Below are 25543 nucleotides of genomic sequence, written 5' to 3'. Positions count from 1 at the left end.
AAAACTACTCTTTGGACCCCTTCTGCCAAGCTAGTAGGGTCTGCTCTGACCCTTGGATTTGTCTGCAAGCAGAGGGTAATGTTTGATCAAAAGGGGATTACCTTCAGCTGGCCATACCATTGTTTTCCAGTTGTTCAGTAACTGAGGTATCTCAAAGCTTGCTTTCATTTCAATCTCACTTATAGTCTCCATATTCTCAAAATCTTTTGCCAGGCAGTCATATTTATAAGGCTTTCCTGTTTCATCTTCCCCAACACCACTCCCCTCATACAAAACACATTGCAGGGGGAGCATTAGTGTGTTCTCCTAATCTGCCTTTCTGATGCCTATAATACCCAGAATTAAATCCTCTATTTAGACCAAAGCCAAAAGCAGATGTGGTGACTGGTTAACAGGCTGTGCTCCTGTTGGGAAGCTTGGGTCAGGGGCTGCTCTGAATTTCATGTTCATCTGCTAGAGATCCATCCCACTGCTGCTGCATGGGTTAGGGGGGATAACAAGGGTCACGCTTACAGGCTTCTTTAGGCTGAGCTAGGAGGGTATTTGTCATCTCCCAGGTTATTAGGCTCACAGCTCTTGCTGTGAAATAGCCACTGGGGAGGGATTCTGTCTAGCTCAGGATTGTGTTAGTGTCACACCAGTCTCTCTCTCTCTCTAGCTCAGTAAACTCAGTGGGGCAGTTTCTCGAGTCTCAGGAAAGCTGATTAATTCAGGAGGCAAGCACCATCTGAACAATTTATTACACTAGGACATTATTCACATATAATAGCAATTTTCATTTAAGTATTCCAGCTTTCTCATTTTCAGAAAAGCTGAACTCATTGTTTTCTTTAGCCTTTCTTTGGAAAGGAGCACACTCTGAGTTTTTGCTGCCTTTCAAAGTTACTGAGGGCAGAAGCTGACCTGTTTACTGATGAGTGTTTTCAAAAGAATGCACAAGAACAAAAAGTTGCTAAGTTAATGATCTTTGACTAGCTGAAATTATTAATTCTTGGATCTGGGGCAGCAGCTTCGATGCTGCACAAATGCAGATGAGCTGCCAGGTTATGATGTTAAAGGTGGAATTTCTAAAGAAACTTAAAAAGCACGAGCAGCAAGAGATGATTTTAAGTCTGTAAGTGTGAAAGGCAGGCTCTCCCAGCCATGGTGAGAATGTGGTTACTGCTTTGAGCTTGTGCTGAGCAGTTATTTTATCATGGAATTTCTTACAGAATGGGAGTTGTAAAAAAAATGAAGGAGCTAAACACAGTCCTGCTTCTTACCTATGGAATATGTCAAGAGATAATTCTGATCAGGGGAAATGGTGAATTGCTACTGAAATTCTCCAGTCTGCTCAATACAGTGCATTGAGACAAATACTGTTCAGCACTGGCAGCTGCTTTTAAGTGAGCTTCCCTCTAGTGTCTCCAGTGCAAAATGCTCTGTTGTAGGTTCTTTAATGGTTTGGATTTTCTTGGTTGGTTGGGGCTGGAGTTTTGGGGTTTGTTTGTATTACTGTTGTTTGGTTGTTTTTTTTTTAATCCCTCTCTCTTAACTCTTGGAATTCAGAAATCCAGTTTGGGCTCATTTTTAATGTCAAAACCATACAATTTCTGAGCTCTTCCACAGCAAGCATTTAGTTTGGTATCAATGTGTGCTGTCCAAGCACAGTACCCCAGGTTGCAAAAACTGTTCTGTAAATATTGCTGGTAATCAAATCTCCTCACTTAGAAACAGGACCTGGAGCATTTGCCTGTCCTCTTTCTTAGAAAACAAATACTGCCATTAATTGTTTGGAGCAAAGGGTGCTCTGTTGATTGTATTCAAGCTGCAGTTGCCATGAGCATGAACCAGAAATTTTAATTTCTGTGTCTAGGACGATTCACCTGTTCAGTACTCAGGGCTGCAGGGAGCAGAAGGGATTTAAGTCACCATAGGCTCACCAGACCAAAGCACTCTATAAATCCCAAATTCCTCTATCAAACCCCTCCATACTAGGAGAAAAACAAATTCAAGTTATTTTAACCCTCTTACCCTTTTTGTCAACGACTTATTTTTAAAGTTATAGTCTATTGACACACTGTATATTTTTAAGGAACTTGTTTTAAGACTGTTAATCTTTTGTGTTGGTAATAATGATGTTCTGATTTATGTCTTCCTCATTCTGCAGTGGAAAAGCAGGAAGCAGTATGATCTACAGGATGTAAAGTACAACTGGGGAAAAACCCTGAAAATGGCTTATTTCCATGTGGATGTTACCTGGTTTCCTATAGAGGATAAGTAGGTGGTTCCATGAGCTGCTGGAGGTAAACTGGGTTCGGCTGCCTGTCTCTCTGCCTTTCCAGCTGTCCCATCACCTTCCCTTTGTGCCACTGAACCTTGTTTCCCCACCACGTGCCTGGGAATGAAGCAGGGCAGGAGCGGGGGTGGTTCTGCTCCCCGGAGGCAGTGAGGGAGTGGGGTGGGAGAGGGGCCTGGCCACAGCCAGAGGAGGTGCAGGGTCCACGGTGGGAGCCCCAGGGCTGCATTAATGTGGCTGAGTGGGTCTTGGACAGCGGTGTCAAACCAGGGCTGCTCCAGCTGCCCTACACAGGGAGCAGCCACAGGGCTGGAACAGGGAATGGCAGGTGCCACTCTGCATGTCTGCTCCTGGCTGCTGGGGGATGAGAACCTGGAGGTGGGAATAGCATAAAACAGCCTTCCACAGCAGCAAAGACATCGCTGTTCGTCTGTCCCAGAGTTAAACCCATCCCAGGGAAACGTCCCAAGTGTCCCCTCCTGGCTTCTTTCAGTACCGAGCTTCATTTTAGGAGTGTCTGTCTCATGTACAGCCGTTTATGCAACATTGTTTATAAAGGAAGGGCCTGTGCACTTCAGGGATACTATGAAGAAAAATACTAATATATGGTCATTGAGTATTTTGTATTGAATAGTGTATTTGTATTGTAAACAAGTGTAGTGAATCACAAGGCATGAAGACAAATAAAGTGACAGTAGCTGGATTTCTCCGTGTTGGACTGTGCAATGATTGGATCAATGTCCAAATGTCTCTGGACATCCATTTTTACTTGGCAAAGTTGCAGAATTATTAAGGTGATGAACACTCTAAGGAGTAGGTTTGGTGGTACCCTGAGCTACTTTTTGGGTTTGCAGCAACTGTTCCAGACCTCTTTACATTGCAGATATGTCTTGGTTTAGAAAGACAGGTGCCTGCTAAGGAAGGCAGGAGCCTCCCTGAAACGGAAAATGTAAACTCCCTCCCTCTGAATTGCTATAAATTTTAAATTAGGGAATCTCAGACAACAAATATGGGAGCAGGAACAACAGTTCTTTAATAGGGAAGAGAATAAAAGGATAAAATAAACAATGCAGTACACTAGAACAACACTGACAGGGTCAGAACCCAACCTGACACCCTGTTGGTCAGGGTGTTGGTAGCAGTCCAATTGAAATTGTGGATGCAGTCCTCCTGGAGTGTCAGGTGTGGTTCTGCTGGAGCAGGGATCCTGTAGAAAAGGGTGTAGTCTTCCTCTGAAGATCCCCTGGAAGAAGAGGCAGCTGCTGTTCCTCTGGGAAATCCAGTGGAGAAGCCATGCTGGTACTCCAGAATCTCCAGATTATCTCCAGGTAGGAATGCTTGGCTCCTCCCTCTGGGCGGAGCATCTCCCAATGGGATGCTGTAGTTCTTATCAGCCATGCAGTGACATTCAACAGCCTCTTATCAGCAGATATCTCCCTGGAGGGAGGAGTGGGTGTGGAAGAGTTAAGGAAAAACTGCCCACTTGCCAAAAGACAACTGCCATACAGACAGCAAATAGAATACATCTTGCCTTGCAAGCTGGTACAAGATGCTATACACCAAGTTTCTTACAGGGGAAGGTGCCCTTCCTTCTGTCCCAAGGAAGGCTGGCTTTTACCCACAGCAAACTGTACAAAAACAGAACAAAGGATATGGCTGAAGATAGCATTTGGGTGTTTTTCTAAAGGTATGCATCTAAGACAGCCTTTGAGTCTGGACTGAGGGTAGGTCTACCTGTAAGATGTATTTTAATTCATATTCAGTATTGAAAATGAGACTATTGAATCTTGTGACAATTCTAGGAAGAGATAGCTTCTGCCCTGAAACACTCACTTTTTATCCCATTCCACATCACTCCTATGGCCCAGGCAGCTGCATTCTCATGAAATGCTCCTTGAAATTAGGACTGACTTACTAAAGATAAACTTCCTCCTTCATGTGCACATTCTACAGCAGGATAGTGCTCTGCTTCGGTTAACAAGACTTTTCCAGTAGTCACCTCTCCCCTCCCTCCTTTTCTTCCCTGTCTTAACTCAAAAGGGAGCTCTCCTATGATCTTCCAGGAACAGGGCTGGTCAGCAGCCAGCCACCACAGCCTGGTTTGGATCTGGCACTGGCAGGAAATCTCTGCTGTAATTCCCCTTTTTCCCAGAGTTGTCAGTCTGCAGCCAGGCAGAGAAAAGGATGCAGGTGGGTACTCTGCTACGTGGCTTTCATGGACAGTTTCAGTTCCCACCTGGTCCTTGACAAGGCTTCTGCAAACTCTGAACTCTGCAACAGCCATGACAGAAAGGCTGGATTTGCCACCTCCTACAGGTGACAGAGTTAATTTGTCAGAGGAACTGTGCTGTGTCTTGCAGCTCTGCAGAGCCAGCCTTGGACCTGTGTGCAGCACTCTGAAGGGGCAGGCTCCCTGCCCAGAAAACCATTACTGTCACCATCTGCAGAGCAGTCACCGAGTCCAGCTCAGCTGAGCTCCCTAGAAATTAATTCTCCATCCTCAGACACCTCAAGAAAATTCTCATCCCCCTGTCACGTGCACCTGTGGTCTCTCCTTTCCAGCCAGTGTTCAAGAAAACTTGAAAGATTTAATTGCTAAGAGTATTGAAGGACATTTTCTTCACATGCTGTGTGTGGGACAAGGACTGGCCTCAGAGTCTGCACAGAGAGCACAGAATTGCTGGGGACCATCTGCTTATTTATAAACTACACATAATGTTTTATTTATGTAGTTTCTCAGGACTTTGAGGATCATTTGGCTTTTTTTCTAACCAGTCAGGGGCTGTGATAGTACAGCCCTCTGCACAGCACCTAATTTCAAACTTCACTGCCACTTATTTTCAGAATTTTCTTTATGACACAGTGTCCTCCTGTAAGAGTTGGAGTAAAGGATTATGGCAACTTACCTTGGCTTTAGGGAAGCACAAATCCCTTCCCCTCATCACCTTGAAGAGAGCCATCAGTAATCCTTTCTGGAATGGACTGATTTATTGCTGTTTCAGACAGCATAATTTTACAGTGCTTCTTGCTTCCTGCCAGAAGATTCTGAGAGCTACCAGAACAGCTCCATCCTGATAACAGTGAGACTGCTCCTCTGAGCTACACTGCTCGAGCCACTCACAGCCAGAGCTTCCAGCAGAGATGTGCTGCTGGCTGCAGCTGAAATGGAAGGCAGAGCACAACACACCAGTGCCAGATGGTGCCTGTGCCCTCTCCCTCCATCAGGCAGCTTCAGTGAGGCCCAGGCCCTGCTTCCAGCTGAACTGTGTGGAGCTGCAGAGCTGTGCAAGCTGCAGCCTGAGAGCCCTGCAGCAAAAACAAGCTCCCACTGAATCATCTGTGCAAGACAGACCACACAGAAATGCTGTGGCTCCCAACAAGCTGCCCCACCTTGCTGCCTCACCCACACACTTCTTCCCATACCTCCTCCTGGAGAACTCCAGCTGCCCCTCAGATAAAGCACTTCCACCCATTCCATCTGGTCAGGCAGGGAAAAGAGCATTCCTGGTAATGAGTGTCTCCCCACAGAAACTCCACTGCTCTGCTTGGAGCTGGCAGTTCTGTGCTGAAGAGCAAGGAGAGAAAACCTTCTGGATCACAGCTCACTGAGCTCCCTGCATTTAATTTGTACAGGAGAACAGAAGTAAGAAATGTACATTCTGTAAAGACGCCACGAAAATTCTCTTTGCTCTACTATTTAATAGGGTTTCATTTTATTAATATCAGCAGGAAACAGATATTAGACAGATAAAGTTCAGTACATCACTGAATATCTGCATCTCTAAATATAAAGCATTACTCTCTTTTTTTACATTCAAAATTTACAGCTTCTATAGTCAAAATTCCCATGAGTTAGAATACAATATGCATTATTTTAAATACAGATCAGGAAAAATAACTACAGCAACATTTAAAAGAAGGTTACAGCAGCAGGATTCTGTCTAAAAATAGGATATTATGATGTAAAGTATCACTTATTCAAGTAGGCAAGAACAGGCAAATAATTTAAGAGTAAAAGGACTGTTCTGGAACACAAACCCATCCAGTTAAGATAATGTTTACATATGCTGAGCAATTAAAATACATTCTATGTTTAAAACATGGACTAAAGATTAGCTGTTCTAAAAGGCTGATACACAAATGATGTCACACAAAGGCCCATTACAGTGCTGTACCTAAAATTATCCTTAAGTCATCATAAGATCTCACAAAAAAATTATACTGGAAACTGTTCCAAAGCAAACAAAAAGAAACAGTGTCACAAACTAATCAAATAATGGCAACAGCTTGCTTGAAAACCCTGTATCTGTTCCATACCATTGGCAGGAAGTACCTTGCTGTATTTATACAGACTAAATATTTATGATAAGGGAATTATGTCTTCCACTCTGGGTTTATTTGCATTTTACAACTGTGATACTCATTGCCTGCAGCACCCCAAACAAAAAAATAGTCTCTAAAAATGAGGGTAAGCTCTCCAGGAGAGTGCAAAGTGCATTATTTTAAAGAGTGCATCTGGTAAGTAGCTCGTTCTACAAATGCAGAACAAAAAGTGCTTGTTACTGTACAGACTGACATGCAGCATATTTGTGCTTTTTAAAGGCTTATTAATTGCTGCTCTTCACTAGGAGAGGGGCAAATCCTTGTATTTATCAGCCCTTTTGTATTATGAAGAGGAGGAGAGGAGGAGGGGGAAAGAGGAAGAGAGATCTGAACAGTAAAATGCAAAAATACTCCACAACTGTTTGGAAAAGGGTGGGGAGGGTGGGGGGGTTGGCTTTTACTTTTCCTCCTTTTTTATTGCTAGCAGCTGGTATTGGAATTGACAAAGTGCCCATGAACCAGGCTAATGTCACCCATCAACCACCTCCACTGTCAAAAGCAGGCAAATCACAAAACATTTCCAGTTCATTACTACATGGAGAAAAACCCTCTGAATACTGCATGAACCACACAGGAGCTTTAGAGAATGCTGCAGACACTCTTGTTCCCCAACTGGAATGGTTTTCAAATGATGCAGCATCTTAAACCCAAGATGCTTTAATAACCTTCCAGGCAAGGGTCATTAAAGTAAGAGAAAATTAACGGCGGTTTTACTCCTTAACATGACTGAACACTTTTTTATCTCTCTATTTTATATATATATATATATATTTATAGAAAATATATATATTATATACACACACATACATATACACTTTTATATGTAAAACGCAAATGCAGATGTAAAGATCCCGAAACACGTTTGCGTTCTAGGCGGGGTTCCTTTGTGCTTTGAAATCCTCCTTCCTTTCCCTCCCGCGCTGCGTGGGGCTCAGCAGATGTCATCCACCAGCCTGGCGCCGTTGATGCCGCGGTAGGTGACCCTGCTGGGGCGCACCAGCACGCCGTGGTTCAGCCTGCAGCTGAAGTAGCGCCTCTGCCCCACCGAGCCGTCGTTCTTGCCCTTGGCGCTGCGGAGCTCCAGCCCCAGCCACACGCCCGGGGCAAAGTCCGTGGGGCCGATGTACCTGATGGTGCCCATCTCGTTGGAGCTGCTCAGCAGGACCTGGGAGCCCTCGTGCAGCTTCACGGGCCCCTCGCAGGGAGCTGCGCTGCTGCTGCTGCTGCTCCAGCTGCGCCGCAGCACGGAGCTCTTGGACCTAGCCAGAAAGGAAAGGGAACAAAAAAGTCTTTTTTGTTTTGTTATTTTTTTTGTTATAAAACATCCAAGGGGAATCTGTAATTCAAGGAAGTGCGTGGGGGAAAAAACACACCCTCAAATCCCTTTTTAGAAAAACTGGGTTCGATCTCACGTAACTAACAAACCATGAAATAACAGTAACAGGCTGCTGCACTCCGCAGTCTGAAGTATTGGAAAAGCAATTTCCTTCACCCAGTGCTACGATCTACAGTATTTACAGCAGGTGATAGTATTGGTAAATTAAGCCATACAAAACATTTTATTTGGGGCTCAAAACAGTTTAACTGAAACAACTTTTAACATACAACTGTCAGTCAGGATCACCAGAACAAAGTGAAGTCCTTTACCAAGAGCCTCTGAACTTCACCCAGCTTTGTGAAAATACAAGAATTTGGAGAATATGATTGGAAAACAACTTTAATGCCAACCTGAATTCTAGGACTGTACTCCTGGATGCCCATGGAAAAACAGTGTACTACTGGTTCATTTTGGAAAAAAAAAAGAACATGTAAAGGTCTAGATATCCTGTATGCATGAAGGGTTTTTTTTGAGCAAAGCTAACAGCCACTTGAAACTCATAACACTCACCTAACAAAGGCATTTCTTCTGTTTATCTCCTTTTGTGAAGAGGCAGAAGTGCTGCTTAGACTGCGTCTAAAACCTGAGCGGAAAGATTAATAACCTGTGTAGGACTTCTTAAGGAAAAAAAAAACCACTTTTATGAACATGTATTCTTTATGGTTTTTTTTATACTGCTTCCACTACATTTGCTGCACATTCTCCCCTCTAATTTGGAAATTAAATGACGAAATTTCTCACAAACATATATGCCTATAATATGTTTGGCTTTTCAGAAGGAACAGAAATTAAATTAAACAAACCAAACAAGGGCAATTTAAAGGTCTTTTCATGAGAAGCTAAAATAGAGGAAAAGAAAACCAACTACTTCAAGTACATCACACAAGTTTTAGTAATTTCATAGGCACATCCCCCCACTGATCCCTTCATCAATCTCAATTTGTGTTAAGGAGCAGGTTCCATTTCCCTTTCCCTCTGATTAGCAAGCAGTATTAGCAGTAAGGGAAGACTGCCAGCAATCATAACTGACAATTCTTTCTGCCAGGAAAGTGTTAAGATCAATACAGTACTCCACAGTTCCTTCTGCAGGCTAGATTTTTGGAAAGGGAGCAGCCAGACTGTCGGCTGGCATTTGGGGTCCCTGAAAATCTCTTCAGAAGAAGGGAGAAGTTGGCTTTGTGCAGATGGTTCAGGCTGCAGAGCAGGGCCTGCCTCACCCAAATCCCAGTGTCTCCCGCTCCTACCTGGAAAAGTGTGAGTTACTTTACTCCACGAAGTCTCTGTGAGAGAATCCAGAGAACCAGTCAGTCTGAAAAGCAGTAACACAATGAAGAGGTCATTTCAACTCAACTCTGAACAAACCTACTGGCTTCTTGTCAAATATTGATGAGGTTTTCATTCTTTCCTTCTCCATCTGCCCCCAAGAGACACCAGCATTCCTGCTGCACTCAGGCTGCTGTGCAAGACATGCCTGGAGAAAGTCAGAGTATTTGAGTTACTTGCCTCTCACTCACTGAGACAGCAGGCATGATTCTGAGGCAAGTTCCTTGGAGTTTGCCTGAGCTGGCTTATTCAGAGAAATAAAAGCAAGAACATGTCTGGCAGAGTAACAACATACAGGAGGAAAGAGTACAGAACTCCTTGGATGCTTTTCCTGGAAGCTAAGGAAGGGACTACAAGCAAGTGGTGCAGGCTTTGGATCCTCTGTGCAGTTAGCTGGGATGAAAAGAGCCTTTTTTAGTCATGTGCAAGGGCAATTTCCTTTTATAATTGCATTTAGCAGAACACATCAGGATTGGGTCATGAAAGTAAGGTTTAATTCATGAAACTAAGGTTTAATGAACACAGAGTATCAGAGGCCCTGGAATAAAAATACTTCAGGTAGTTTCAAGAGAAACAGTAGAGATGTGTCTCTATTTTTACACTCTGCTTTCAAAAAGCTGATCTAAAACTACCATATTTTTAATGGAGATTATAAACTTACATTTGCAGAAGAAAACATTTGTTATCTTCTGTATGCGTTCAAAAATTTGTTCCACGTTGGAAAATGTATTAAGAAATCATTTGGCAACCCCAACATGACCAGAGCTGCAGTGCTCACCTCTGTACACGAGATGGGGGTGCAAATATGCCATATCTGGGAAGGCAGCTGAAGTACTGCACTCCTCCCACGGAGCCATCGTTCTTCCCGTGGGGCTTGTCCAGTTCAATCCCACACCAGAACCCTACATTGCAAAACAGTAAAACCAGGGCATTTGGAGCAAAACACTACAGGCTTTTCTTCACCTTGACCACTGGCACAGTTGGGATTCACACACATCAAGGATAACAGTTTCTAGTCAGAAAATATCAAGATGCTAACAGTAAATAGGAATATTATAAAATAGCTATCTATGCAATTATGCAAAAATTGTAACCTAATAGATCTAATTATCTCAGCATTTTTATATGCTTTCAATAAAATTACTGACATTTTAATTAATACAAAAAAGTTAAAACATTTGAGGAATATATATATATATACATATACATACTAAAGTAAAATAGAGTGTTACTGAGCATTACTGGCTACTGGACAACAAGGAGACAGCAAAGAGCAGCACTGCTGTTTCACATTTACCTCTTCATTCCTCTGACCACATGGTTTATGCCTCATCTGAGATCATCAACAGTAAAATTAAAGTTTTGATATTAATTCATTCCTCCCTCTTTCTAGCAAGTTATAATTAATACAAATTGCAAGGCTGGTCGTGTGATATCAAGAGAAGAGTGCAAAAATTGGGACTGGCCATCAATTAATTTCATACAGAACACTGAATAGGCAGCAAGATGTTAACGAGCTTGATCATTCATAACCTGTGATAAATGTGAGCTAATTACACAAAGGTGCTAAATTTCATACTCCATTAGTAGTCCTTATGCTATCCATCCCCAGAAGATTCAGAATTTAATACAAGTCACTTGGTACTAAGGCACTGGATAAAACCGTAACTCTAATTATCAGCTCAAGAAACTCAAGAATGACAGCTTATGAATTAGAAGGGCTCAGTATATCAGAAGTTCCCCCCCTTCCCACTTTTAGAATTAAATAAAGATCTGCATTGCAGCAGAAGGAACAAACCTTGGATAAGTTCCAGAGCTTTGATACACATTAGAACTGAAATACTTAAACATGCATCTGCTACATTTTCTATAAATTACTGGGTTAGCAAATGGTGATGATTTGTCATCTTTCCATCCTCACTTCTTACAATAGCATGTTTTCCTCCAAAAAATTATGTTCCTGATTTAAAGCAGAGAGGGAGGAGACTTCACATTGTCAAACAGCTTTCAGATTTCACAGTTGTCAGTGTATGTGGGAAACAGCCCTTTTCTCCCTGATCACTTCCTCAGCAACAACACAAAGAGGGGTGACATTGAAGTGTCCCTCAGGGCACTGCAGTACCTGAGCAAGGGCTGCCCACAGTGAAACTGGGAACGGGGCAGGGATGAAACAATACAGAGCCTGTACCACGACCTTGCATCCTGATGGGGTTTTTTAAATGCTGATGCCACCCAGTGTCAACACAGAGCATTGCCAGTCACCCACCAATGAGACAGCCCTCAGCCAGAGCAGGTGCTCACACCATCACTTACCAATGCTTCTGCATTACTCTTGCAGAAAGATTATAGACAGAGCCACAGAGAAGATAAATTTGGTTACAATATTAGATTCAAAACTGATTTCCACAATGCAGCCTTTGACAGCACTTGGCTTCACTGCAAAGTGGTTTTTAGCAAGGGGAAGGGAGAAGCTGAAAGGGAGAAGGATAAGAAAATGGTGGTAGGAGTTGGGGCTTCTTGAGGTATTTGGAATTTTATTAATCTTGTGACCTAAAGGTTTGTTAGTTAAAATTTTAATGTTCACAGCTACCCTCTTAAAGATGCCAATAAATTAAGAAATTAGACTGGTACATGGCAAAGAGTGCCACTACTGCACAAGACAAGCTGTGTCAAAAAGCCTTAATACAAAAAGTAAGGAGTAAATGAATGTGAGCTCAATAAACTACATACCACTTCAGAGACTAAACTGAGGAATTTCAAAAAGCTTTGTTAAGAAGCTGGACTCTGTAATCCTTGTGGGTTCCTTCCAACCCAGAATATTCTGTGATTCTGTAATACCTACAACTTCAACATCAAAGTATCTCTCCTATGTGAAGTGGACAAATAAAAGTCACATTTTAAACCATTATTTTTTCCTGACAGTTATATTAAAGAAAAAACATATTCAGTGAAACATAAAAGGGAGAGGGGAAGAGAGAGAGAGAGAGAAAGAACAAACTTGGAAACAAACCAATTTAAATTTAGAATTCTTTTGGAAGGAGCGAGGGAAAAGATGGATTTCCGTTCATGTGCTCACATGTAAGCTATTCCATACTGATTTGGACATACACAGAGTACTGCACATACCTGGTGCAAATTTTGTTGTCCCACAAAATCTAACAGTGCCTGTTCTCTGTCCCACCACCAGTACTCTGTCTCCAACCTGGATTTCTCCATCAAGAGCATTTTTCCTCGTGGTTGGGGAACTATACAACCCTGAACAAGACAAGAACAAGATCTGAAATTAGTGAGATTAAATCTTTAAGAAAGCTTTCAATAGCAAGCCAAGTGATTAGTGAACAGAGTATTTATCTCTAATGCAGTGTACCTTCCACACATAGCAACACAAATTTTGCATAGACAAAAACTTGCTTTGTGCAGCACAAAAACTGAACTACAGCCTTTTCTCTGCTCTGAAAAGGTACAGTGGCCAACTGTAAAAACACTTTGCATCTTGAAGACATCACAAAAATCCTTCTAGAAGTTGCCAAACTTAGGTTTATGGTTAAACTACTTCACAAGTGTCTTTCTCGAACTAACTCACATTCTGAAACAACACAAGCAGTTCTACATAAGTACTTAGCATAGCAGTGAACTCCCCCCTGTGAAAATACACCTCAATGCAACAGACCATACCAGCACTAATCTTAGATGAGGCAGAAGACACTCTGGTCAGGGCCTTTTTACTGCTGCTCGTTGAGTTCCTCTTCTTGGAGTAATTCCGTTTGCCTTCCAAGGAGGCAGTCGAAGAGGAAGAGCTGCTGTACCCAGGAAAACCTAAAGACATAAATGAAAATTGTCCTTCAGGGGTTATAATTTGGAAAAGGACAGATTAGGCAGAAGGGAAAGCTTTTGTAATGTTGAAGTTATCTGCTGTCCATGGACCACAGAATACAAAGTGAAGAGCCAAAGTTAGAGCTTGTTATGCAGTGTTTGCACAAACACGTGTCAGGAATGACATGGGTGCACATGACCCTGCCTTGGGAATGTGGTGACAGCTGATGCTAGAAGAGGTCTCCAAAAGCCCATCTTTATTATTCTATGAAAGTTCATCTAAACAGTCCCAAGCATATTTATTAAAATATGTGAACTTTAGTAGTAAGAGATCGTACCACCAGCCTTTCAGCACCCAGCCTACTAAAGATTTGATGAGAAGTGGAAGGAAGGTGATATTATGTAAGTGAATTATTGCCTGGATTAAAGCCTACTATATTCCATTACATACTGTATTAATATTAAAATCTGTACTATAAAACAAGAATGGGAAATAAATCACTTTTATTTCCATTTGCAAACCCTGAAGTCTAAACTGTCCAATAAGACTTATGTTCATCTTTCCTACTTCCTTTTCAAGGCTCTTCCTCTTCTCCCCCTTCTTAACCCCTTCTACCCAAAATGAAGCAGGATGCAGGAAGACTCATCTATGCCTCAGCTTATCAATGTGAAAAATTAAGATAATATTGCTTATCAAACTTTCCAGAGTTTTGAGAAGCTTAATCCATTAGTTTTGGCAAACAGCTTGGTATCAACACAGGGTTCATTTGTTCAATGTAATTTAATTCTCCAATTTTCCAAAACAGTAAGGAAGAACTGAGGAAAGGCAAAGGCAGTGGGTCCAAACAAAAGCTAAGGACAGAAATCTGAAGACTGAAATACTCACTGCAGTTAGGCTACAATAAAGGAAATTCAAATTACTGACTAAATAGTGACTAAACAGGCAAACTTCAGCTCCATATCCAAGGCATAAATACACATGCACATTTGCAGACACATGCTACATGTTCTTATTTAAAAGCCAGTCCAGGGATGGATTCACTGGAGGTCAGACCACCATTTTTACAGGGATGCAACAGGAACTGCTCCAACTAAACCTGTCATCAAGATACTTCATTTTGTGGGAAATCACAGCATGGGAGAAGGAAGAGCAGAAAGGACTTCAGCAGGCCATATAATTGATTCTTTTTCCTTCAGGCAAAACAATTATTTGTTACAACACTCCTGACAGGTGAGTATTTGGCCTGTTCTTAAAAACTTCCCATCAGGGAAATCTCAAGACTTCCTCAGCAGTGTATCTCACCACATAATTATCCCTTACAGGGTTCCCCTCCAGTATAAAACCTCAATCACCAGCAGTTTAAATCAAGGTTTTTTACTCCCACTATACATGCAGAGTGGGTTATATCACCCCTTGTATTCCAAAGCTTCCAGTTTTATGCCTCTCATCTTCTGGCTTTTTAATCACACAATCACAAATTTCAAGTCTTTACTCCTAAGTCATATTTTATAAATCCAGTTGTTGTTGACTTTTCTGAATTCACAACTGTTCACTCACAGAAGCTATAAAAAGATGCTTCCTTCACAGACCTGCTGGAGCCAGTCCAAAGGAGGCCATGAAGATGTTTAGAGGGATGGAGCATCTCTTCTGTGTGGAAAGGCTGAGAGAGCTGGGCTTGGCAGCCCCAGAGAAATCTCACTGTGTCCTTTCAGTGCCTGAGGGGGGCCTCCAAGACAGATGGACAGACTGTTCATGGGGGGAAGCAGTGACAGGACAAGGGGTAGAGGCTTCAGACTGACAGAAAGGAGGCTTAGATATTAGGAAGAAATTCTTTCCCATGAGGGTGGGAGACACTGGAACAGGTTACCCAGACAAGTTGGGTGATGATATTTAATGACCCTTGATGATCTTTAAGGTCCCTTCCAAGTCAAACTATTCTGTGATTCTGTGCCTTAAAGAAGGAGTATTCAAATTCACACTTCAAATTATTCCAAATAAACACTGCTTTTACCAACACAGTATGATTTTGTAGACAAAACTTCAAAGGAAACACAACTTTTAGGGTTTGTTCAAGATAGCTGAAAGGTCCCTTTGTGTTTCAAGTTCAGCAAAGTACTGCTGTGGTAGAAGTTATCTAATTGTGAAACCAGATAATTGCAGAGAATGATTCACATGCAAAAGGCACTCTTTAAAAGTTAGTTTCACTTTTCATATTTGAAGCCTGTTCTTGTGAGTCTGCCATGACACAACACTAAGACTGTTAAGCACTGTTAGATGGTAACGCTTTATTACAGAAGCATGATCATAAAGATAGAGGAGAGGAAAAAAGCCAACAGAATATTAAAATCGAGGCAGCAACAACACAGGGTAAAAGGTCTCCCTCAAAAACCTCAGCTGGTAATTCTGCAGATCCTCTGCAAGATCATTTACTAAGAGCCAGCTTTAAGGGCTTTCCTATGTTCCTGCCCAAGTGTTCAGACAGAGGTGGTTACCAAACCAACACAGAACACCAGCCAAACATCCACACAAATTACTTTGCTCCTAGAAAACCAAATACCTACAGCCTGCTTGAGACTTGAATTGAACAAGCATGGCAGCTTCTTTCTACAGTGAAGATACAGGGCTTTTACAGAGGTAGGGCAGCAATAATACTGCTTCTACCATACAAAGAATTTTTCTTAACATGTTAAAAAAAAAATTAAAATTATTTCATTACCATCTTTTGCAGGTACAGTTTTTCCCCTGTTAGCAGTCAGAAAGTTGTTTTCAGAAGCACTGTCTCTTTTTGCAATATTTAAGCCTATAAAAAGAATATATACAATTAAATACACATCCTAACAAGTAACAATCATTTTACAGTCACATACAAAAACAATTTTTGCAGATTATGCAGATTTTAATATTACTGGATGCATGAAAAAATTGATAAAACTGTACAATTCCTTAGACACTTGACAAATGGGTAAAATGAGAACTGCAGAATTATTTTGATGGATAAGCACAGATATTAAACCCCTTAACACATTAAACCAGTCCAAACTATCTTGCCAAACAATAAACAAATGGTTTATAAAATACTAATTTTATATTGAAGGACTTTTATTTAAATCTTTCAAACATTCATATCTATAACATTCACTTTCATAGACTTAAGGTCTACTATTCACCAGTATTAATTTCATAATTTCTGCTTTAAAGATTACACATCAAGGTTTTGAGAGAGATTTGAGATCAAATCTTCATTCAGACTACAAATAATGATGTAAGCATGCCAGTATGATTTTGAAGAGCCTAACTCTCAGAGCAGCAATGTTGTGGTATGTGTAGGAACTCATACTCTCACCTAAGTTATAATTTGCAAACACTCATTTTGCATTTCTGACAGTTTCCTACCTTAAATCAATGAAGAACAAGCTTATCTATGATTTATCCCCTCCCTGTCATGAAAGAAAAAATCACATCTGTTTTTTTAACTACATCTCTCAGCTTAATTCAGCCACAGGGACTGAACTAGTTTGTGAATGTAGAGTATTTCCCAAATTTTTATGGCCATTAAGGCATCAGATCAAAAAACTAATTGTTTGTGACTGATAACACATTTCTTATTTTTATCTCAGTAATCCTTTTCCTAGAAACTTGAAAAAGATATTTTCTCATCAATCTGATGGATTATTCAAATCCAGTAGAACCAAATAAAATTTCAAAACCCCTATACAATATTATATTTTACTTTGCAGCTTATAACCTTATCTACAAAAAGCATATTAATTTTTCTCAAATCATTATAAACCAATGTATTCCAGGGAGGAAGTTTAAAGGAAAGAAACGTGACCTGGTGATGCACATAAACACTGCAAACCCAAGCTCTGCCTCTGCAGCTTTGTCCTTGCCCCACTCCTGCCAGCCACTCAGCCAGGCATGTTCATTGCCATGGAATTCTGTGCTGTGTTCCCTGCACACAGCAGCTTCCAGACACTCACATCCAGTGGATGTAAGCTCTTCTGGGCAGATGATGCTTAACTGACTCTGATTTCTACCTTAAAGCAAGGTATCAAATGTTTAGATTTTACAAAGACACAACTGCACCTTTGGGACAGAAAAAGTGGGTTATGATTGAACTAGGTCAGTGACAAAGGAAAAGTCCCTCCCATTATAGTTTAATGGGTTACAAACAGTTCACAGCAAAGTGAATCAAACACAGAAAAACATTTAACAAAAGAAGGCAGCTCGGATCTGCTCCTGAGCAATACTCCTAACAAACTGCTTATCCCAAGAAGCTTTTTATGCAAGATGCCCATTTATAAATAGCTTGAATCTTGTGCTAATTGTAAATACAGACACTTACTCCCCACTCAATCTATGCAGAGAAAAGTCACATAAGTCATCCAAAAAAGCTGTTAAAATGCATCCTTTCCTGGCACCAGCCTGCTGCATTGCTTCTATACCCTGCATATTACAGGTAAAGTGTGCAGTGTTTTAGGGTGCTTGGGTAAATTCAATGGGAATGTGTGTTATCTTCCATCCCTTAAGCTGTGCTGCCTTAGTGTGAGTCACCTGAACAGGTCTCAAAGGCAGAAGAAATGCCAATGAAATATTTCATGACATTATTACATAGGCAGCCAAACATGGGGGGCCAGATTATGCATGGCCAGCACTGCACACAGCAGGGAAGAGCCTGTTCTCCAAACAGCTTGGAACCTGAACAGTCAGAAAACATGGATCACTCACTCCACAGGGAGGGAACTTACACAGAAGGATTAAGTAACTTGAGCAAATTACTAAGAAAGTAAACCAGAGCCAGAGACTGAGCCCGTAACTCCAATCAGAGTGCAGCCTTATTACAAGGACAACCTCTCTCTTCTAATTTGGCACTGGTTTTACTCAGATAATTTAATTAACAGATAAAACACAATGAGTTAAATAGTTTCTTTATAGAAAGAAAATACGTCTCTTCAATTTCTAGGCATAAAGGTGTATAGATTACTTACTAGATTTTCATTCCTTGCAAATTCTCCAGGAATATCTTTGTAAATAGAACCTCATTAGGTTGAGACACTTAACTGTTATCACAGCCAATTAGAAATTACTTTAATGGCTCAAGAGTAAATGTTGTGGTGAGAGGTTCTCTATATAGAGTATGTAAAGAGTAGAAACTGTCACAGTACATCAGATCACTGTAATCACAGCCCCACACAACGTCCTTCCAGCACCACTCCCCAGGCCAGTGAACTTCCAACCAGGACAACATGGAGTTAATGAATACCTTATCACCTTGTCCCAGGCTATGAACTAACTCCAAACAAGAATTTTAATACCAAGATTTACTAATTCTTGAAGATTAGCATCTCTCCATCCTGTGTCAACATGCAAGAAAATACTCACCAGAATTCACTTTGGAAGTTATGTGTGTCACATCTACTTTCTTGGATTTGACCAAAGGCGAAGAGCGCGTGGAAGAGCTTCGTACGGAGCTTTTCTTGTGATCAGAAGCCTTGCTTATTTTGGAAAGGGGTGCAAAGATACCTAGAGAAAAAGTCGTATGTGCCAACAAAGAACCATGGATAATGGTAAAGTAATGAAACTTTGCAGCTACTCTCTCACACCAATTAATTCAGGGATTTTTTTTAGCCGCCATCATAACTTGCTATGCTGACAAAGCACTTGCAGGGTAGGAAGGACAAGCTCAAGAAAAGAGTGAAATCAAAATCCTTATCAAGCAACTTGAATAGAGTAGTTGGAAACACTCAGACTATCAATTAGAATCTCCTTTTTATCCTAACAGTAACATTCAGTCTCCACTGCTACAAGACACCACCTTTGTATGCCCTGTGTGGCCACAGCAACTTAATTAAAATACCTCAAGCTCAAAGTTAGAAAACAACTACAAGCAGGAATGTCTGACCAAGGAAGACAAAGCAGGTAAAGAAATATGGCTTGTATTGTTACAGTACAAACAAGCCCTTTCAACAATATCAATGAAAAACAAGGAAATCTCACAGTTTCAAGGAAAGAACCAGAAATTTTGACTGGTTGGTGGCTTCAGTCATTTTGCAAATAGCTGCAGCCAAAACTTTAGGACCAGCTAAAGAACCAATAAATCACACAAAGCACTACGAAGAAAAGCAACAGAATCTGCTACCTGTTTTTATCCTCCCAAACAGCTCAAACCTTCCAGTGCTCTTTAAAATGTGGGGGTTTAAAAACTGAAGAAAAAATAAAATAAAGGCTATACCGCATTTTGGTGCACACTTGAAGTACTGGACTTTTCCAACACTTCCATTGTTCTTCCCTTCTGGTTCATCCAGCTCTACACCAGCCCACTGGCCACTGGCAAATTCTGTTGTGCCACAAAATCTTAAGGTACCAACCTAAGAGAAAAAGCATCAACACAGAATGGGTTTGTTAGAAAAGTATTGTTCATGAGAAAATAGTATTGGTTATGAAAGAGACAGCAAGTCATCTCCAAAATGCAAGACAAGTCATCACAAAAATGCAAACATCATTTCCCTCACTTATTCACATTCCTACCTTTCAACACCACTCAATACATTTTCCAAAAGGTCTTATTCCTTCTGTGTGCATTTTGCATTAAACATTATGGACAGATGCCGCAAGAGACAAGAATAAGACAGTAAGAACCACTGTAAACACAACTCTAGGTCAGCAAGCACATGCCCAGTGAGAGGTTTTTACTTGCACTGTTTATCCAAGAATAATTCCAGAATCAGGGCTAGGTATCTTCCTAAACTGGAGGTTCCATAGAAATATTAGACAAATCTGTGTTTACATAGATACACACATACAAGTGCATATATATATATATATATATATATATATATAGCAAAGGTTCAAGGGTAAACTTCAGAGCATAATTTTTTCTTTGGAGAAGATTCATAAAGATTCCCTCCTTATGATTAAACAAAATTTCAAAAGCCAGCAAATGTTTTAAACATTTAAAATGTTTTAAACATTTGCTGTTGCTTCAATAAATACCATAAACTCTGAACAGATAAGCATATGAAGAATATCAAGACAGACCAGTCCTGCTGGTAGACCTCATTCTCCACAAATATACAGTATAAATTCACACACTTCAACCAAACAGGGGAGGAATAACTACAAGAGCTGCATTTAACATTGATTTCAATTCATTTCTATATTTGATTTTTTAAATTAGTTTTAGTAATAAAAAACTTTGATCTTTCAGTTGCTCAGTTTTCCTCATCTCATGTGACCTTAATGTTAGTACATTTTACACTATGACTCCACTGCTTAATCCAAGCCTCAGAGAGTAAACAGATAGAAACAATTTTCTTTTAACTACAAAACCTTCCAGGTACTCTTTCCTAATGTCTGTAAAGAAATAAACACGACCCAGGGCCTCTTATGCTGAAGATCTCCTTAAACTTGACTGTTATAGGCAGGTATGTCACACTAATCTACACTGAGACCTTTTAGCTACTGACACAGGGATCACATTCAGCATGGGGAAGTTCAGCCAAGCAGCCCCACAGATTCCTACAATTCCTCCACTTACTTTCCAGGCACCAGCCAAAGAGCATTTACTGAGCAGAGAGGAGAACAGCCAGCATCTTAAACCAGAGGTGGGAGATGGCAAAACTGCAGCTCCAATTCTGCCCCAGGACCTGTGCAAGCAAGGAGCAGGGGATCTCTCTTGCACAAGACACAGCAGGGGCAGTTTTCTCCCAGCTGCTTCTCTCCCTTTTCACTCCCACTTCATCAGATATGATCCAAATGGACACTCAGCCTAGCAGAGCAGGAGCTGGTGGAGCTGTGGGGCCCCAAATCACGTACCCAAGAACACCTGCTTACCCAGCTTCCTACCCTGCAAGACAACCAGAATGACAGGCACAGTAGGAGCCAGGAGAGGAATCCATTCTCCCTCGGGCATCTACTGTGCTTGGCTTTCAAGCTTCATTAAAGCTGACATATTAGGAGACTGCAGAAGCAGCAAAGACAACAGGAACCCGTAAATATAGCTCCAAAAAATGCTGCTGTTCCAAGTGCCCTCATCCCAGGGCACTTCCATATTCCAGAATGAGAACTGATCCAGGAGAAGGTTAAAAACAGGGCACCATTTTATTCATCCTGTTTTCACTTTTGCTCCACCCTGCAGGAATTTAGGAGTACCGAGGGGGAGGGGAAGGCAGATTGTATTCTATTTGCCATCTATATGGCAGTTGTCTTCTGTTAAGTGGGCAGTCTTCCTTATCTCTTCCACAACCACTCCTCCCTCCAGGGAGATATCTGCTGATAAGAGGCTGTTGAATGTCACTGCATGGCTGATAAGAACTACAGCATCCCATTGGGAGATGCTCCACCCAGAGGGAAGAGCCAAGCATTCCTACCCAGATATAATCTGGAGATTCTGGAACACCACACAGCACCTCCACTGGATTTCCCAGAGGGACAGCTGCCTGTTCCTCTGGATCTTCAGAGGAAGACTACACCCTTTCTACAGGATCCCTGCTCCAAGAGAACCACACCTGCCACTCCAGGAGTGCTGCAGCCACAAATCCAACTGGACTGCTACCAACACCCTGACCAACTTGCTCCACCCTGCAGGAATTTAGGAGTATCGAGGGGGAGGGGAAGGCAGGGCTGAGAACAACTTCTCCATTCAGGCAAAGGGAGAAACGGGGTGGGAAGAAATGTGGGAGTGCTGCACAACAGCTCCTCGCACACAAAGGAAGGAAGGGAGGAAAGCTGCTGTGGAAATGGAAGTTCAAACAGCACAATCACATTCCTTCTTCCCCCCTGCTCTAGAACAGATTTGGCTCCCTTAAAGAAAAACAAGCTAGCTGCAAAGGCCTGCTGGCCTTTGGCAGCACAAAACAGCTTCTAACAACTCCTTAAAAAACACTGCAACAGCATAATCAACTACAAGAATAAAAGCAACCAAACCCAGCTAGCTCTGTCCATGCACAGTGAGCACATACAGCACAAACTGGGCCTTACTTAGAGGAAAGATACACAAGAGCACCAATTTCATCACTTTCTTGCTCAAAAGCCTCCATTAACTTGCACTTATCTCCTCTTGCTGCCACTGTGATTTCTGATAAAGAAACTTCTGTCTTTAAAGAATAATTGGCTTCTGTACATACTTCAGTTAAAATGCCTTCTGCATAGCTAGTGATTCCTTTGCTTTCCCTGACCCAATTTCAAGAGTACAGCAAATTAAAATACACAATGGGAGCTGCTTCACACTCTTGCTGGAGATCACTTTAGAATCTTTCAGTTGTGACAGTTACAAATCTGAAGTTATATTAGGAAAGCTATTAATGTGAAAGCTATTCAAATATAAAATTTTGCTCAAAAATGCTTTCAGTATTTACCAGGAAAAAAGTACTTCTCTGAAAGAGTCCTAGCACTTAGATCCCTTGCTATCACAGCAAATGAAAAGTCTGAATACTGAATGCAATATTAATGCTACAGTTTTAAAATGTTTTTAGAAAGGTGGCTATCGTGGTAGCTTCTAAAGAGCTATTCACATTTGAGCTGGACCTCTATTAACTACATTTTTATACTTCCAGAGAACCATGTAACAACCCTGTTGGCACAGCACTGCTTCAAAGATTTTAGCTGCATTGCACCAGTGAAACTGGGTTACTATAGGCTAAGCAGAACTGAAGAGTTTTTCCCCTGCCTTCTGGAAACTATAAGGAGTACTTCACAAATGCACACTCCTAACAAAGCTGGGCAACTCACAAAGTAATTTGCCAACTTTACCATCACTTTGATGTGACACCAAAAAAGTTAATAAAATCTGAGCCATGCTGATGTACTACAGGAGACTGTTAAAAATCATTTAAAGACACAAAATGCAGCCTATGCCTGTCAAAACTGCTCTTCATAATAATGACTTTATCACACAACTCCTCAGCTTATTACTTTCCTTGACCAGTTCCTTGCTGCCATATAGAGATCACACCTTCCAGAAAGCGTTTCAGACCCTCAAATTGAGGTATGTCTCCAAAGTGGTAAAGAAAGGGACTCCCCAGGAACTATGGGAGTAGTGCCAGGTTCATGGCCATACCTTCTGTCCTGCAATAACAACACGATCTCCCAGCTTCAGGCCAAGTGACAAAAGCATGGCCCTGCCTGTGACATGATCATAGGTTGGAATCATAGCTTTGGAGATGTCACACGAGAGAGGCACTGCATCCAGCAGGATCTGCTTGATTTCCTTTGCACTGGCTGCTGCATCTGCCATTTCCAGTGGCATATCTACTGGATCAGGAACCACATCTGCTGGAATCTGCCCTTTGTCATTCTGTAGAAACATAACATAGCACAGGGTTTAATATTGTTACAAGATAAATCTGACCAGGTGAAAACACAGTGTTTCACAAAGTGTTTCATCCTCTTTATTAGATATTTTTCCTAGAATATAAAACAACTATGAAAAAAACCCAAATTTTCAAATAAGGATACCAAAACATCCTTAGATAGACCAGCTAGCATGTACAGCATCTCATTTTTGAAACTGACAAGTCACCAACATTTTCAAATTTTAAGAACATGATTAGGACTCAGAACACCTGAAACAAGACACTTGTGTCTCTCTGTGTACCTGAACACAGAGTTAGGAAAGCAAGGCAGACTTCTGGTCTGTAATGCCAACAACCAAAATGCCAACTCCTCCCAAAGAATCTATCTTTACCCAGCATATAGCTTGCTCCTTGGTGAGGCTTATGCCAAATGTAAGAGGAAATTGAATTAATGTATGTTGCATGTATAGAATATGCAAATGTGATGGCTCACACGAGTACCTGAATAAATCTGTTCAGGTTTATCTAGGCACAGACTATCCTATGAGAGATGGATTAAGGACAGAGTCCTTTCCAAACACATCCTGGTCCCAGAAGCCATGGCTGTGATTCCCTGCATGTCCTATGTGACAGGACAAGTTGTTGGAGCACCAGCTCCCCTGGAGTCAACCTCAACTCCAGGCAGCTGCCCAGACAGCAGGTACTGTCAAGCTGCTCCAGGGACAGTCCTACCTACACTCTTTAGCAAAGCGATTGATGTGGAGCTTTGGCTGTCTGCCCATTTTCACATCTGCAGCAAAATAATCATCTCAGTCTTCCAAATTTGTCTCAACTGAGCCCCTGGACTCAGACATTACCAGCAGGAGCGATGCAGAGTAAGACTGCATTTGTTTTGGTCCCTTCAAAACAGACTAGAAGTTCAGTGTTTCCTGAACCCCCTCTCAATCCATCTCAAAGCTAGAAAAGTATAATCCTTACTCAGAATTTACACTGCTGTTCCCAAATAATCAAACTCCACACACTGTCTCTAGTCAAAACTTTATTGCAGGTTTGAGCAATTCAACACCCACCATTCCCTAAAAATCTCCAATCATTCTGTAAGTAAAAATCACACCACCTTAAAAACAGGAAATAGCTGGGTTAAAGTTGAGTGGGGAGTTTGAGTTTGTAGTCATGACATTAGGGATTATTTTGGTCACATCAGCCCCACAGTTCAGCCCACCAGGTGCCCTGCAAACCTCTGTGCCAACACAAAGCGGGGGCAGAGCAGTGGCAGGAAGGAGAGTGGAAGAGGTGGAAGCCCAGAGGAAGCTCAGGATTTCCCTTCTCAAGGGCACAGCCACCCCTGGCAGCTCAGAAAGCTCATGCAACTACAAAGCAGCACTGCCTGTGACAACAGACTCCCAAACATAACAGCTGCCAGAGAACTTGAGACACATTCATGCACACTGAATAGAGAGACAAAAAGAAACCCAACATTTTCCAAGAGATCTAGATTGAATATCATGAAGAACTGTATGGACAATAATGTTCCAGAAGATTTAACAGCAACAGTGCTACACAAAATAATGACTTTTGAGTATCCTTAAAGCAACTATGATTTCTCATTTAAAATAATCCCCTGCATTTGAAAATGGAGAACTGAAATACTGGTTTTGCTAAAATAAAAAAACCTTCCAAGTCCTTCCCCCCAAAAACACAAACAACAAGAAAAACCCCAAACACCCAAATCAAACACAAAACTCAATCAAAACCCAAGACTGTGGCAGTAACCCAATATTAGACACATATTAGCAACACTCTGCACTCTAACCTATGCCTACTATTAGGTTACTAAGGAGAGCAGTTGATGTTTATGCATTCTCAGTTACTCATGCTAACACCAGGCTCACTGCTAAGCACAGCACTGCACTTTTGGAGGGCAAGGATTGCACTCCTCCGTTTCTGAAAAGATCCCCTACTGCCATGGGGATTCAGCTGATGCAAGACAGCCGTGAGTATTAACAAATGAAAGCTCAAACAACAAACAGAAAAACCTCTTGAAAGTTATTTGAAATAATGAACTAGACCATGAC

At 41.4% G+C, this 25543-nt stretch overlaps 2 protein-coding genes across 6 annotated transcripts in view; one reads left to right on the top strand and one right to left on the bottom strand.

Moving 5' to 3' along the window:
• ALK (ALK receptor tyrosine kinase) overlaps positions 1 to 2981 on the top strand; it is a 307510-nt gene extending 304529 nt beyond the window's left edge. For all 3 annotated transcript variants that reach the window (XM_071423517.1, XM_071423510.1, XM_071423525.1), the window contains one exon: positions 2150 to 2981. The gene's annotated coding sequence lies outside the window, so the exon portion shown is untranslated. The remainder of the gene's footprint in view (positions 1 to 2149) is intronic.
• Positions 2982 to 5957: 2976 nt separating this feature from the next.
• Positions 5958 to 25543, bottom strand: part of CLIP4 (CAP-Gly domain containing linker protein family member 4) — a 32253-nt gene continuing 12667 nt past the window's right edge. For all 3 annotated transcript variants that reach the window (XM_071423489.1, XM_071423481.1, XM_071423497.1), the window contains 10 exons: positions 23234 to 23470; positions 19409 to 19544; positions 18559 to 18699; positions 15893 to 15976; positions 13038 to 13178; positions 12489 to 12617; positions 10141 to 10264; positions 9284 to 9348; positions 8550 to 8622; positions 5958 to 7920 (listed from right to left, as the gene is read on the bottom strand). In XM_071423489.1, coding sequence (XP_071279590.1) covers positions 7593 to 7920; positions 8550 to 8622; positions 9284 to 9348; positions 10141 to 10264; positions 12489 to 12617; positions 13038 to 13178; positions 15893 to 15976; positions 18559 to 18699; positions 19409 to 19544; positions 23234 to 23470 — 1458 coding nt within the window. In that variant the 3' untranslated portion in view covers positions 5958 to 7592. The remainder of the gene's footprint in view (positions 7921 to 8549; positions 8623 to 9283; positions 9349 to 10140; positions 10265 to 12488; positions 12618 to 13037; positions 13179 to 15892; positions 15977 to 18558; positions 18700 to 19408; positions 19545 to 23233; positions 23471 to 25543) is intronic.

The sequence above is a fragment of the Agelaius tricolor genome, unplaced genomic scaffold (genome assembly GCF_023055355.1).
Source record: "Agelaius tricolor isolate 1412-34295 unplaced genomic scaffold, bAgeTri1.0.p SCAF_1, whole genome shotgun sequence".
NCBI classification, from domain to species: domain Eukaryota; kingdom Metazoa; phylum Chordata; class Aves; order Passeriformes; family Icteridae; genus Agelaius; species Agelaius tricolor.
Note: the sequence above shows the minus strand (reverse complement) of the source record. Positions and strands in the feature narration are given on the sequence as shown.